The sequence below is a fragment of the Orycteropus afer genome, unplaced genomic scaffold (genome assembly GCF_000298275.1).
Source record: "Orycteropus afer afer isolate SDZICR_OR568_19922 unplaced genomic scaffold, OryAfe1.0 scaffold00283, whole genome shotgun sequence".
In the NCBI taxonomy this organism is placed as follows: Eukaryota; Metazoa; Chordata; class Mammalia; order Tubulidentata; family Orycteropodidae; genus Orycteropus; species Orycteropus afer.
Genome location: NW_006921870.1, coordinates 2,938,146 through 2,952,638, shown reverse-complemented (window position 1 = coordinate 2,952,638; position 14,493 = coordinate 2,938,146). Strand labels below are relative to the sequence as shown.

The 14,493-nt window shown below is 44.5% G+C and overlaps 2 protein-coding genes across 2 annotated transcripts in view; one reads left to right on the top strand and one right to left on the bottom strand.

Annotated features, from left to right (window-relative positions):
- Nucleotides 1-6,467, top strand: part of CFAP92 (cilia and flagella associated protein 92 (putative)) — a 198,313-nt gene extending 191,846 nt beyond the window's left edge. The window contains exons 13-16 of the mRNA XM_042782280.1: nucleotides 4,153-4,317; nucleotides 4,823-5,023; nucleotides 5,103-5,259; nucleotides 6,361-6,467. Of these exons, the coding sequence (XP_042638214.1) occupies nucleotides 4,153-4,317; nucleotides 4,823-5,023; nucleotides 5,103-5,259; nucleotides 6,361-6,467 (630 nt within the window). The remainder of the gene's footprint in view (nucleotides 1-4,152; nucleotides 4,318-4,822; nucleotides 5,024-5,102; nucleotides 5,260-6,360) is intronic.
- Nucleotides 6,468-8,201: 1,734 nt separating this feature from the next.
- The window catches only part of ACAD9 (acyl-CoA dehydrogenase family member 9), a 69,148-nt gene continuing 62,856 nt past the window's right edge, over nucleotides 8,202-14,493 (bottom strand). The window contains exons 13-18 of the mRNA XM_007950627.1: nucleotides 12,185-12,264; nucleotides 11,323-11,449; nucleotides 10,962-11,039; nucleotides 10,114-10,242; nucleotides 9,318-9,390; nucleotides 8,202-8,302 (exon numbers count right to left, since the gene is read on the bottom strand). Of these exons, the coding sequence (XP_007948818.1) occupies nucleotides 8,202-8,302; nucleotides 9,318-9,390; nucleotides 10,114-10,242; nucleotides 10,962-11,039; nucleotides 11,323-11,449; nucleotides 12,185-12,264 (588 nt within the window). The remainder of the gene's footprint in view (nucleotides 8,303-9,317; nucleotides 9,391-10,113; nucleotides 10,243-10,961; nucleotides 11,040-11,322; nucleotides 11,450-12,184; nucleotides 12,265-14,493) is intronic.

Here is a 14,493-nt window from a genome sequence, read left to right as displayed (position 1 = left end):
TCCTTTGATGCACCTAAGAATTTAATTTTTAGAAGGTCCCAATCATCTAGTTTCTCTTCTGCTGTTTGTGCATTTTCAGTTATATTTGATAGTCTTATTTATGCCATAAAATTAGGGGGCCTAAATTTGCCCCTATTTTTTCTTTGATGAACTTTATAGGTTTCACATTGAAGTCTCTGATCCATCTGGAGTTAGGTTTTGAGTATGGTGTGATGTATTGGTCTTGCTTCATTTTTCTGCAAATGGGTATCCAGTTCTGCCAGCACCATTTGTTAAAGAATCTATCTCTTCCTCCATTTAATGGATTTCAGCCCTTTGCCAAAGATCAGCTGGCCATACATTGATGGATCTATTTCTGGATTCTCAATTCTGCTCCACAGGTCTATGTGTCTTTCATCAAACCATACTAGGATGTTTTGGCTACTGCGGCTGTATGGTAGGTTTTGAGATTGGGAAGTGCAGGCTTCCTGCTTTTTCTTTTTCAGTTAGCGCTTTGCTTATTCGAGGTGTCTTTCCTTTCCACATAAAATTAGTAACTGGTTTTTCCATGTCCTTAAAGAATGTTGATGGGTAATGGAGTGGGACTGCATTGAATGTATTGATTGCTTTGGGTAGTATTAACATTTTCACAATGTTCAGTCTTCCATACATGAGCATGGTATGCTCTTCCATTTATGGAGATCTCTTATGGTTTCTTCAAGTAGTGTTTTGTAGTTTTCTTTGTATAGGTCTTTTGTATCCCTTGTAAGATTTATTTCTAAGTATCTTATCTTTTTGACGGCTATTATAAATGGTTATCTATTTCCTTTTTTCCCTTTCAGAGATTGCTTTACTGGTGTTGAATCCAACTGATTTTTGTATGTTGATCTTGCATCCTGGCACTATGCTAAATCGCTCAATGAGTTCCAGTAGTTTTCTTGCTGAGTCTCTTGGATTTTCTATGTATAGGATTGTATCATCTGCAAATAGGGATAGTTTTATTTCTTCCTTACCAGTTAGTATACCTTTATTTCCCTTTCTTGATTTACTGCCCTGGCTAGGACTTCCAATACGATGTGGAATAGAATTGGTGACAAAGGGCATCCTTGTCAGGTTCCTGTTTGCAAGGAGAATGGTTTCAGTTTCTTTCCATTGAAAATAATGTTGGCTGTTGCTTTTGTGTATATGCTCTTTATGATGTTGAGGAATTTTCCTTCTCTTCCTATTTTTCTCAGGAATGGGTATTGGATTTTATCAAATGCCTTTTCTGCATTTATTGATGTGATCATGTGATTCTTTTCCTTTACTGTATTTATGTGATAATTTATGTTGATTGTTTTTCTAATGTTGAACCATGCTTGCATACCTGGTATCAATCCCACTTGGCCAGGAGGCATTATTATTTTGATATGTTGTTGGCTAGGGTTTTTTTTTAAGATCTTTGCATCCTCTTCCATGAGAGATATTGGTCTGTAGTTACCCCTTTTAGTGGTGCCTTTGCTTGGTTTCCGTATCAGGGTTATGCTTCCTTCATAAAATGAATTTTGGAGGATTCCATCCTTTTCTATGTTGTGTAATAATTTGAGCAAGATTGGTGTGAGCTCTTTTCTGAAAGTTTGGTAGAACATTTTGGGCCAGAACTTTTCTTGTTGTTGGTAAATTTTTTAATGATTTGCTCAATTTCTTTTGTTATGGTTCTGTTCAAATTTTGTACCTCAGTCTGTGTTTAGGTAAGTAGTGTGTTTCTAGAAACCTGTCCATTCCTTCAAGGTTTTCAGATTTGTTGGAGTACAGTTCTTCATAGTATCCTGATTATTACTCTTTTCATTTTGGTTGGCTCTGTTGTGACATTGCCCATTTCATTTCTTATTCATGTTATTTGCATCTTCTTCTTTTAAGTTTGCCAGTGATTTGTTGACTTTATTCATCTTTTCAAAGAACCAGCTTCTAGTCTTGATTTTTTTTTTTTTTTAATTGTCTGTTTTCTGTCTCATTTATTTCTGCTCAAGTTTTTATTATTTTCTTCTGGTGACTGTAGCCTCTTTTTGCTCTCTTTTTCTAATTGTTGAAGATGTTCAGTTAAGGTGTGGATTTTGGCTCTTTTTTTATTATTATTGTGATTTGGGTGAAGGTTTACAGAGCAAATTTACTTTCATACAGCGGTTCATATATACTTTGTCTCATGGCATTGATCACAGTTTACCACAATGCAACAGCTCCCCTCCCACTTCCTCCCCATAGTTACCTCTTCCCTGTGTCCATCCCTCCATGCACTCCTGTCCCCTGAGCTGTCTCCCTGTGCATAAGCAGCCCTTCTTTCTCCCATGATTGTTCTCTCCAAGGAGTGTATCTACTTGTGGCTCTTTCTTTTTTGATGTGTACATTCTTTGCTATAAATTGCCCTTGAATCACTGCTTTTGCTGTGTCCCAAAGATTTTGTTCTATTTTCATTCTTACTTGACTTTAAGGAATCTTTTAATTTCATTTTCTATTCTATTGCCCACTAGTTTTTAAGGAGGTTGTTATTCAATTTCCATGTTTGTTCTTTTTCTGCTGATATTCCATTGATTTCTAATTTTATAGTACTGTGATCTGAGAAGATACTTTGCAGTATTTCAATGTTTTTCAATTTATTGGGGCTTGCTTTGTGGCCTAACATATGGTCTACCCTGGAGAATGTTGCATGTGCACTGGAAAAGAATGTATATTGTGTTGTTGTTGGGTGAAATGCTCTGTAGATGTCTATAAGGTCAAGTTGGTGGATTGCATTGTTTAGTTCTTCTATGTCTTTGTTGAGTTTCTATCCAGTTCTATTTTTGATTGAAAGTGGTGTATTAGAGTCTCCTACTATTACTGTGGAGTCATCTATCTTTTCAATTCTGTTAAAGTCTCATTTATGTATTTTGGGGCTCTTTCACTGGGTGCAGATATTTATTATGGTTATGTTCTCCTGTTTAATTGATCCTTTACTCATTATATAATGTCCTTTCTTGTCTCTTATGGTGGTTTTTTTCTTAAAAGTCTATTTTATCACAAATTAATACTGCCACTTCTGCTTTTTAATTGCCATTTGCTTGATGTATCTTTCTCCAACCTTTGATATTTAGTCTATTTTTGTCTTTGTGTCTGAGTATCTTGTAGACAGCATATTGATGGGTCATGTTTTCTTATCCAGTCTACAACTCTGTCTCTTGGGTTGTGCATTTAATCCATTTGCATTCAGTGTAATTATCAAGTATGAATTTATTGATGTCATTTTGTTATTTTTTTTTCATGGTGTTGCTGATTTCTTTGTTCCATATAATTTTCTGTGCTTAATTTTATGAATTGTATTATCATTTCCTTCATTGCAATTGTTTTTTAATTTGCTAAATATTTGTGCCTCTTTTTTATTTTCATGTGAATGTTTATTATTTTTCTGAGGTTACCCTGTGATTTTAAATTTTCTTTCCTATTTTAAAATAGACTATTCTGTCTCAAAATGGTCTTCACTTCCTCTCCATTTGGAAGTTCTATACCTACACTATTTACTCCCTCTTTTTGGTTTGTAGTTGTCCTCATTTACCAACTGATGTTCCTGGTTCCCTATTTACAGTCTTGTAAGCTATTTTACTTTGGATGCTTCTATAACTGGGTTATGTCTTCTACCAGTTGGTGTTCTAGCCACTTCTTTATCCTTTCCTTGAAAGCTCAGGGTTCCAGGATTATCTCCTGTATGTTTCAACTGATTTCCTGTTTCCTTGTAGCAGAGGGTCTGTGTAGCTTGTCTGCCTATTTTACCATCTTTCCAGAAGTCCTTTCTCTGCACTCTTGTATCTTTCATCCCTTTCCTCATTGCTGTTTTCATTCACAAAAGAAGGTGACAGGTCATCTTGTTTTATGTCTCCTTATTTCATATTAAGATAGAAGAAAAGTGGTGACCTGTGATCCCGTTACTGTGACTTTAGTTAAGTTTCACATTCTTTTTGGGCCTCTGAAATTCATTCTGCATAATGAGAGGCTGAATTAGATGATCCCTTTTGTCAAGGTTCAATGATGAATTAACAGCATCAATTCCTGAATTCAGGATCACCCCTGAGCACAACTATGCCTCAGAGAAGATCTCATCAAACACAAACTGGTAACTGGTGGTAATGGGCCTTGTATCATAATGATTGGTGCCTCCTTTTTTAGGAAAATATTGCAGGAGCATTTCAGGTCAGCAAGAAGTTTCTAAAGCCTGTGGTGAAGGTGATTAGAATTTCAGCCCCTGTGAAAGAAGCTGTCTACAACTATAGTATTCAGACCCTAAATTCCACAGAGCTTGCCAAGAAGGAGCTTTATCAAGAGATGGCCAAGGTAAGAAAGAGGCCCATAGTGGAAAACAGTGACATACTTGTACTCCAGAGTAATGGTAGTTGGCTAATCAATGAGCTCATTTCTCTCTAAATATTACCTGGAATGGCTGGGATCGCAAGTGTGCAGATGAATACCATCCAGCTAGGGGAAGGAGACAGGGAGGGGATTAGGTGCTGGGAGAGAGGCCCAAGAGTGGGCCTCAACATATGCTCAGATATGCATGGGTGAAAACCATTGCAGATTCCTTACCTGTAATGAACACTTGGTTGTTGCTACTCATGAAAGGTAGTTGTCACCCTTTAGATGGAAACATATAAATTAACTTTAGAAAACTGATCTTCCATAAAAGGCAACAATATGATCCTGGCATGGCTGTACAGTTCAGATAATTTGAATGCAGTCAGGACTGTCATTATGCCCCCTATTTGGAAACCTGTGACTAGTCAACCCTATCCAAGACTGCTGACAGCCCTTCAAACCAGATTTGTTTGCCCCTCATTTGCAGGAGCCAAGAAAAAGGTTCACATACTCACAAGAGTATCTCTCAGCTATGCTGGAGCCCTACGACTGGGAGGCAGAGCAGAAGAAAGCTGCTAGGAAATCCCGCCAGGCCTGGCTCACTGCCAATGGATTCCAAGTGCCAGGTCTTCAGTACAGCCATCACTCCAGGCTACCACCCATTAGCCATGCCAAAGAGCTAAAGGAGGTCCACAGGGAGGAACAGGGCATCAGGTGGGGGTGTCCATAGGGACCTCTTTCCTCCTAACTTATTTCCCCTAATTTAGGAATGGAAAGAAAATGCACTGTATGCTAACATACTGGAGCCTGTGTTGGACCGGACGAGTTGGAGCTGGGCCCAGCGCCATGTGGACTTTGAGCTGTACAAGAAGCCACCCCCTTTTTTTGAGCTGCCCTCTTCTCCAGCACTGAAGCCCAAAACAGGTAACAGATAAGATCTTTGCAAAACTAAGCCTCTTAATGATGCTGGCAAGCAGGAACTCAGTGCTACTTTGAATTTCCAGCAGAACCCAGTTTTAGATATCCAAACTTTCTATTTTGGGAAATCAAGATTAAGAATGAGTGATATAACAGGTTAACAGTTGGACTGCAACTCAAGAAGCCTGGATTCTAACCCTTTGCTGTCTACAATTCCAACTCATAGTGACCCTATAGGACAAAGCAGAACTGCCACACAGGATATGCAAGGCTGTCATCTTTACAGAAGCAGATTGCCACATCATTTTCCTGTGTAATGGCTGGTGGGTTTGAATGGCTGACCTTTTGGGTAGCAGCCAAGTGCTTAATTATTGTGCCACCAGGGCTCCTTCCTGGATTCTAAAAACCAAACTCTGCCATCAGGTCTGAACCCCTCCTTGGGTTTCTGAGGTGGTATCACTACAGAAGTAGATTGCCCAGCCTTCCTGGATTCTAGTTCCAGATAAAACACTAACTTCCTCTGTGATTTTAGGCAAATTCCTTCACTGTTTTTTCAGTCTGTTTTAGCTATAAAATGAGAGCTGGAATATGTCTAAGGGCCTTTGAACTTCAACACTGTGTTATCCATGACTTACCTTGGGATGCCCAGGCCAACAGCTTGGGTACAGAGGCTCTTAGCTTCACTTGGAACTTCCAGCACCCTTCCAGCTCCAAAATGCTGCCTGTTCTCTATCTGCCTAGAGGCTAGGAGACTGGAAGCATGGATCTTGCTACACCAACCCCTCTGAGTCTTCATCTGTCCATTTATGAAAACTGACCTCAAAATCATTTGTAGACTGATAGAATTAATTCATCTTTGTTGGTTAACAGAGCCAACTTTTGTTCAGGACAGAAGGGAGGGATGAGTTTATCTCACAAGGTTTGCCAGACCAAACTTTCCCAGAAGGCTAGACTTTCCCAGAAGGCTAGAACAGACAAACAAAATGGATTTCTTTCATTCCCTGACTCCTGGGGACAGCCAGTAACAGCTTCATAAAACAGATGTAAGTGCTAACAAGTTGTTAAAATTTGTTTTTCCACTTGCCAGGATTTGCTCCTTCCCTCCAGAATGGACCCTAGAACTTTTGGGCTACATGAAGGAAAAAACCTGCTATCTGCCTGTGTGTCCCAGGCAAAGAGTTACCACTGTGGCTCTTGAGGAAGGCTCCAGTTAAGACAGTTCACTGGGAATGCAAGGTTTGCCTTACTGGCAAGAGTCCTTCTTGGCAGGCTTCATTGGAGGCCTTCTCATTAAAACCTCCCTGGGCATTTCAGGCATCTGTGCATACTGCTGAAAGTGTGTAACAAAGTCATGTTGAGGTCTCCCTTCTCCCCTACATGTTTTGAAAAAAAATGGAGACTAGACTTTAAATGTGCTGAGGCCTTTGAAACTCGGGTAAATGAAGAGAGAAAACTGCTGCTGACGGGGAACTTACAAGTCACCAAGGCCTACAGAGCAGCCCCCCTTCCAGAGGATTATCCCCAGAAAACCCAGTAAGGAACTCCATGCAGCCTCCTGTCCCTGGCACTGTCTAGAGAAAATATATGTACTCTCCATTTTGTGCAAAATGCCTTTCTCCAATCATTTACTAGTCAACAAAATACTTTTAAGAACCTTGGGTTTCATCAGAAAGTTGTTCCAGAGTCATCATGTTTGTAAACTTTCCCTTTTTGAAGACAAGTTACCAAAACCTTGGCAGAGTGCTCAGCATCCGTCAGCTCCACTCTCAGTGCCCCTAACCTCCTCTGCTCACTTCTTGCATCCCCTCAGATTACAAAAAAAAGACAGATGACTCATATTTGGAGGAAAAATAGAAAGCCTGCCCTCCTCCCACAAGGCAACATCTCCAGTAGGCATTTTGGAGCTTGAAACTGCCTAGGAACCAGACCAAAGCTGGAAGCCTGCCAGTGCTAGTACACTGGGAACCAGTGTATGTTGCAAAGAACATCAGAAAGGAGTTCCGGAGAAATGCAAAGGCCTGTTACCGTTAACATCAAGGGTACCTTCTGGTCAGTCCTCTCTTCAGAGTAGAGGCCAGTTCTTGAAAAGAAGGCAAAAAGAAAAGCACCAGCTTGGTGGTTACATGTAATCACTAGTAATAGGTAATCTGTGACCAAGCAGCAATTTTATACCCATTACCAGAGAAATATCAAAGATAAGGCCTCACCATAGTCCTAAACTCCTTGGGAGACTGGACAATCTACTGCTGTACAGAAACCGCTTCAGAAACCCAAGGAGGGGTCGCAATGAGTGGAAATGACTTGACAACAGTGAGGTTTTGAGGACAGCTCTAAACTGGGAACCTCCCCCTTCCAATAGTTCGTTCTGAGGAAAAATATAACTAGCACAGCACTACTTACACAAAGAGCAAACACAAACTAGGACATTTTATATTCTTTATTAAGTAGTTCCTTGTACATGTTTTAAGCACCTTTTGTTCCTAGTTTAAATGAACAGCATATAGACAGCTATATGCTGTCTCTTGGAAAAGGTGTGATATAGTAGAAATGGCTCAGGCTCCAGCAGCAGGTCCCCTTCTCCATGCCATGGACACAGCCACACAAGCCCTAGTTTCCACTGTGATGTCACCTAAACTATCAGAATATCCTCAAATTCCAGATATCAGCAGTCCTATTTTCTCTCTCCACCTTTGTTCAGAAACTATGATCATGTTTAGATGGCAATGCCTGAGGACAAAAAGCTGTAGGACAAAGCCTAAAAGAAAACTCTGTCAGGCAAAGAGAAAGCCCTTCTGTCTGTAGACTTGGGGAAAATGGCTTCAACTTGTAAAATCCCCAAGTTCTCCACCTTGTGAAACATAGTGAGCTGTCCAGCAACTGGCTGGGGAGCCAGCTGATACCTTACTGTGGCCGAGGCAGGTGGCAGCAGGGACCATTGCCCCTCTGCCTCAGGATGTCCTATCCAGAGGGTGAGCACACAAGTAGGCTCGCTTCTCTAGGACTTGCTGGGCCACCTTCTTTATCTGTGCATCCAGATTTTCTGGAGAATCTGAGAGGAAAAAAGGGAATGGATGTTTTTTTTCTGCATTGTGATAATCAAACACAGCTGAAGCTAGGAGTTTTTTGTCCCACAAGTCAGCCCATCCAACTGAAGGAGCCCTAAAGGTAGATCTCATTGCCTCCAAACCCTCAGGAAGCAATTCTGGTCTATCAAGAGAAAGAGAGATAAGGATTTCACTTTGAGTAGCTAAGAGCTTATCCTGGTAATACCTAAAACCCCCAGATCTGTGGGGTATGGTAGGGAGAAGGTTCTTACAATTCAGGTCAACTAGAGGAGAAACCATTCTTCACTCTGCATAACATATACAGTCATGTCAACACCTTAGAGGTGCCTGGGCCAGTACCAAGAGCTAGCAGCTGCACAAAATTATATGCTGTATTCCTCAGCAAGTGCCATAATGCCAGCAGCCTCTCTACCCATCACCTGGGCTCAGCAAGAGACATGTGATAGTCTTTGGGCTAACAGAGTAAGGGTTAGAAGAAATAACATATGAACCAGGCATTCCAATATGTGGCCAAGTAGATATGGAAGAACAGCATCCCAACAAACTGCATTAATAGTATAAACAAAGTCCTGACATTTTCTAAGACAAAAGCCTGGGCTATCTGCAAAGAACTGCAAGTTCATTTTGGCTAGAGTACAGGCAAGTTCATTTTGGTTAGAGTACAGGTAGCGAAGAGTTAGGCAAAAATGTTATCACACAAATCAAGTATAATGCCTCCTTTCTTTGTGACCCTTCCCTGGGTAGCTTTAAGAATATGGCCAGGTATGTTAGGCAGACTCCAGTAGGGCCCAGAACAAATGTGACTGTTCTAGAACTGTATGTGCAGGTCAGTGCTCCTGTCTCCCAGGCACTGCTGCAGGTGAAGTCAGGCCAACCAGGAACCCACTCAAGGTAGAAGTTTGTGAGCCCTGGGGGCTGTCTGGACAGTGTCCACAAATTATCAAGACCAGTAGCTTGGAATCTGGTCCTCTCTGCTCTCCCCAAAGCCACACCACTTACACTTATCCAGCTGAGACAGGGTGAAGAGGTTCTGGTAATAAGCTTCTGCACAGAAGACGTTGGCCAACAGAACCTGATAGGACCGAGATGAGAAGGGATGACCACTGAGAATCCTAGTCTCCAGATGACAGGGCACCCCCTCCCTAGAATCTGATGCTGAGTTTCAAATAACAATACTGTTAGCCACAATGAGCAGTTTGGCTCAGAATTCACAGTCCTAGGTTCTAATCACAGCCCTGATCCAAACCAGCTCTGTCTCCAAGGGCAAGTTACTCAACATCTGAGCCTCAGTTTCCTCTGTGAAATGGGCATCATAACCCCAGGCTCTGTGGCTACTGTGGGATAAGTATATAAAAAGCCTGCCCAGTGTGGTGTCCATATCCTCCAAGACAGTGAGGCCTGGTAGAATCTTCTACTGGATGGGGGAATAGCATGCAGGTGAGAGCTCCTGGGCTCTGGGACCCCTGCCACTCACTCCATGTTCTTTCCTTCCCAGGTCAGAAGACTTGTAAAAGGAGTAGCTCTGTCTCCTGAGCAGCACAGACCCCCCAGCAGAGGTGATGGGGCTCCCAACAGGCCACAGCCTCTTCAGTTACCATCTGTGTGGACCCTCCTGATTCACAACCCTCTCTCTGTGACCACCACCAGAAATGGCAATCTTGGCTCACTGAACCCCTCCCTCTGAGAACAGGAGACCACCTCCACACACCCCCTACCTCCCCACCTTCATTAAAGTACACCTGGACAAAAGCCTGGTAGGGGCCACATTTATGACTAAGGCTAGGCTGGAGCTTACCTCATGGTCGTGGTTTTGGAGTCCAATGCGAATAGAGCGGCTGGCCCGTGACAGGACAGCTGTCATGCCATATAGATTGATGAGGATGTTGGCCACACGCTTCATCACCATCTGTTCCTCCACAATGGTCTGAAACACCAGAGGCTCCAAGTGGAAAACCGCTGTGTAGGACTATCCACCACCCTTAGCATTTATCCTTCAACTTTGCTCAGCTGAGCCTTGCATTAAAGTGGGGCCAATGATTCCCTTTACTTAGGGCTGGGTAAGGCTGCCTCACAGCTGTTTTCTGTCTTCCCTTCTCTTCTGTCTGTCTAGAATTAGGCAGGGGTCAAGGCAGGACCAGGTCCCAAGGACTTGGCTGAGACCAGAGGAAGGTTCTGAGTATACTTAGTGTCACCTTCACAATGAGGTCCCTCGACTCAGGCCTGAAATCAGGAGGGGGTACCCTAAGGTCTGGAGATCCTAGGGTTCTCAGTGGGCAGGGTTGGGGCTGCCCCTTTCCTGATTTCAAGGAGTCTCTCCTCACCTAGATGGCCCAAAGGAGAACATCAGTAGAAAACCATCACCCTAGCAGGGGTCTCCACCAGGCCAATAAGTATAGCCTCAAGGTAGACAAGACTACTTCTCCAGTCCTCCATAGCAAATCAAATGTTTTGTTCTAGGCCGGGCCCTAGAGCCTTCACCCAGAAATCCTTAAGTCCCACAAGGATGTTAAATTGCCAGGTATGAGAGCTGACGTCCCAAAAGTAGACTCCTGGCAAAAAGCTGTCTCACGGATGCTGGCCACGTCTTCCCAATCCCAAAGGAGAGCCTGCTGGAACCTTGAGTCTGACAGGGGGCCTGGTTACCTTGCCAAAGCGGAGCAGCAATGTCTCAACAGTCCGGCCAAAGTAATACACATTCTCCTCCAGCTTGTTGGCACTGTCCTAATTGGCCAGAACACAGGACCCAGCTCAGGACAAATTCTTAGACTCATCCCAGCCCATCTACAGCGGGCACAACCCCATCTTGAGAGAACTGAGAGGTATGTGAGTGAGAAAAGCAGACAGATGGACAGAGATAGAAGTGGAGGCATTAGGACTAGCTGATCCTCCCAAACTCCCCATGGAGGTGTATAATAGGCCCTTGGCCCTATCTCTTCTGGAAAGGGGATATTCAGCATGAGGACACCCAACCCCTCAACACCTGCCTAAGGCTGGGCCTACTCACCTCAAGACTGGGATGCACAACGCCCAACTTGCCAGTCAGCCCGAGATCCACAGTATGGCTCAGGACATCCCGAACCCTCCGGCCAACAGTCTCCACAATCGTGCTCACATTTCCCTGTTTAAGCTCACTGCAGAAAAGTCCATGGCCCCATGACCTGAGGCACCACTGCTGGTTCCCACTGCCCAGCAGCATGGCCCCCAGCATCCTTGGGGGTCCAGGTGCACAGTTCCTGCTCCCAAACTATCTAAAACCATAAAGGGACCAACTCAGGATCCATCTGCCTCCCTCCTCCTCCATGCCTGCCACTGGGCACCCAGTCTTCTGAGGTGGAGACACACGTGCTCCCTACACACAGAGAGAACTTGTCATGTTAGTGAGTCTGCCACATGCTATCAGCAGCCTTCACTTGGGCTCCAGCAGTACTTCCCATGGCTCTGTCATGAGGATAGGTGTTGGGGATAAGAAAAGAGAAAGAAAGGTCTAGGTAGAAAAACTGGTCTTATGTAGGGCTCAGAGCCTGGCATCTGTTGGAGAGACATCCTTCAGAGCTACTGAGGAGCTGGGAAATGGACTTCAAGATGGGGTTGGAGGGCAGTGTGCTATGAGGGCTTATTTGGGCAGCGGCCTTTTCTATTGCCCACAGGAGAAGGCCAGGCTCTGAACCCTAACTCTCAAGACTTGTCCTTTCTCCATCCAATGGTCCTACCTTTCCCTCCTCCCTCCTGCTAGTCTAACCTAGCCAGCCCATGAGAGTGCTGCAAGGCTGTACCCACTCCCTCATTCTAGACAGAGCAGCCCTTCCCTTATATCATCCCAGGTAGGTGGGACCCCCCAGGAACCAGACAGCAGAAACAGCACCTACTTAATCTTTGCAGTCAGAATGCGGCCAGCATGCTGCAGACCTGTCAGGGCGATGTACATCCGAAGAATCTCATTGGTTCCCTGTAGCCAGCAGTGCAGAAGTCAAATGGTGCCCCCATCAGGACTGCTGAGCCTGCTCTGGATCTGGTCTGTGAGGGCAGCCACTGCAGTGCTCCATGTACCTGGGGAGATGAGCCTCTGTGGCTCACTATCCCTCACTGCAGAAGCCACTGCTTCCAAAGCATCAAGAAGCAAGGCTTTGACCAGGGCTTGAGGGGCAGGCCTTGGCCATGGCAAACACAGTTTACTACTTCCATAGGGATCAGAACAGTTGGCCATTGAGTCTCACTGGGACCACCTCTCTATCCACAGCATACAGGTATCATTGCTTTCCCTAAGCCTCAGATTTCTCTTCTTTAAAATAGGGAAAACCGCTTCCTCTGGTTAGTGAGGAACACTAACGCCTGGGACATAGCAAGTACTGGACAGACTGCAGCTGGCTCTGGGTCTAGACCAGATTCTTCAGGGGAGCCACAAACTGCAGCAACTGTGGCTACCTTATGCCAAGTCCTAACACGAAGAAGACCCCCTCTGGTTTTGCAACCACCCTATGTGCAAACTGTCCCCCATCATCCAGCATTGCATTTGCTCACCTATGAGGTGAGCTAAGGATCTCTGCCAATTTTGCACAATGGTACTGCTGGTCAGAGAGAGATAGGAGCTCGATTCAGGCCACACAGCTAGTCCTAGGAATTGTATCCTTGCAGCCAGGCTAATACCACAAAACTAAGTCCTGAGCTGCTGACTGGCCAAGACTATCAAAGAAGAGGAAAAGGGAATGCTGATGCCTCCAAGCAAAACCATCATCATTCCTGAGCAGCAAAGCCTCCAGACAAGAGCTTCTAATTTGCACTGAAGGCTCTGCCCTCTTCAAAGATATTTTGGCCTTGAGAGCTTCCTGAACCCTCCCTGGCCACCCTCACTCAGCCTAGAGGAGTTGACCACTAGGCTAAGCACAGACCTTGGGAGAATCAGTACTGGGCACATCTCAGTGCCCTTGGGAAACAACTCCTCCTTGAGCCCTCATGCTATACCCTACCCTGTCTGTCCACCAAGGGACAAGAAAACCAGGCAGAGTCATGTAGATCATGAAAGGGAACAAGACTAGTCACTGAGGCTTATCAACTTTGTATGATAAGCCAGGAGCCCCCTAAACACATTTTAGCACATACTTCAGGTTACCTTCTGCTACCAGACAGTGTGAAGCAGCTCCTCAGAAACCTGAGCAGCTGCTCCCATCTCTTGCACACCCTATATCATTATAAACCTCATGCATCTTTTCTCCGCAGCAACCAATGTCTACCTCCTGCCTGCCATTGGGAGTTCCCCTGTCCTAGGCTAGGCCCTCATATCTTTGGCCTCTGGTCTCACCTCTAAGCCCATCCTCCACATCAACCTCCAGGAAAATCCTTCTAGACTACAAATGCAACCAAATCATTCTCTGCTCAAAAACTTTATGGTTTCTACTGCCCTCACCATAAGACCCATATTCCTCTGCTTTCAGTCATGGTCCTTCTCAATCTGGCTACTTTTCTACCCTTCCTACCTACCCCTTGCAGCCCCCACCCCTGTACCTAACTCTCCATAACCTGCCACACTAAGCATGGCTGACCACTGATCTCAGACACACTTTCTTACTCTCCTTCTGTTCAGCTCACACTACCAGGTAAGGTACTACCTGAGCCTGACATTGTCCTATTTCCCAGTGCTCAGCCTGAACTGCTCTTCCCTGCCATAGCCAAAGTCCTTTCTGCTCCTAGAAGCCAGTACATTTGCATCATGAAATTTTATCTCCCTTCTGGGAAGTGTGCTCACCTCACTGTCTCTCATTGCACTTTGACCACAGGGTCCTCTCTGGCCAATTAGGCTGCAGAATCCAGAATATGAGTATCCCAAAGGCAAGGGCGGTGAATGTCTGAGTCATCTTTGTGGCCCTAATCCCCTGCCGCCTTGCCCTACCCCCAGCATATGAATGGACTTTTTAGGCTTTGACTTCACAGAGGGCAAGAAGTAGAGCATGAGAAAGTATCAAGGCTAGGAAAGCCCTTAGAAATGACCCCTAAAAGGTGGGGACCAGGTTTGCTGGTCCATTAGAGCCTGGTGGAACCACTGAGACTATGGCCCCTAGCTGCCCTTCAGGTCTGGAATTGCACCCACACCTGTGGTTTCCAGCCAAACAAAATACAGGCATATGAGTTGAACATTTACCTCAAGTAGAAACACTCCTTGGAGAAAACAATCTTGGGAGAA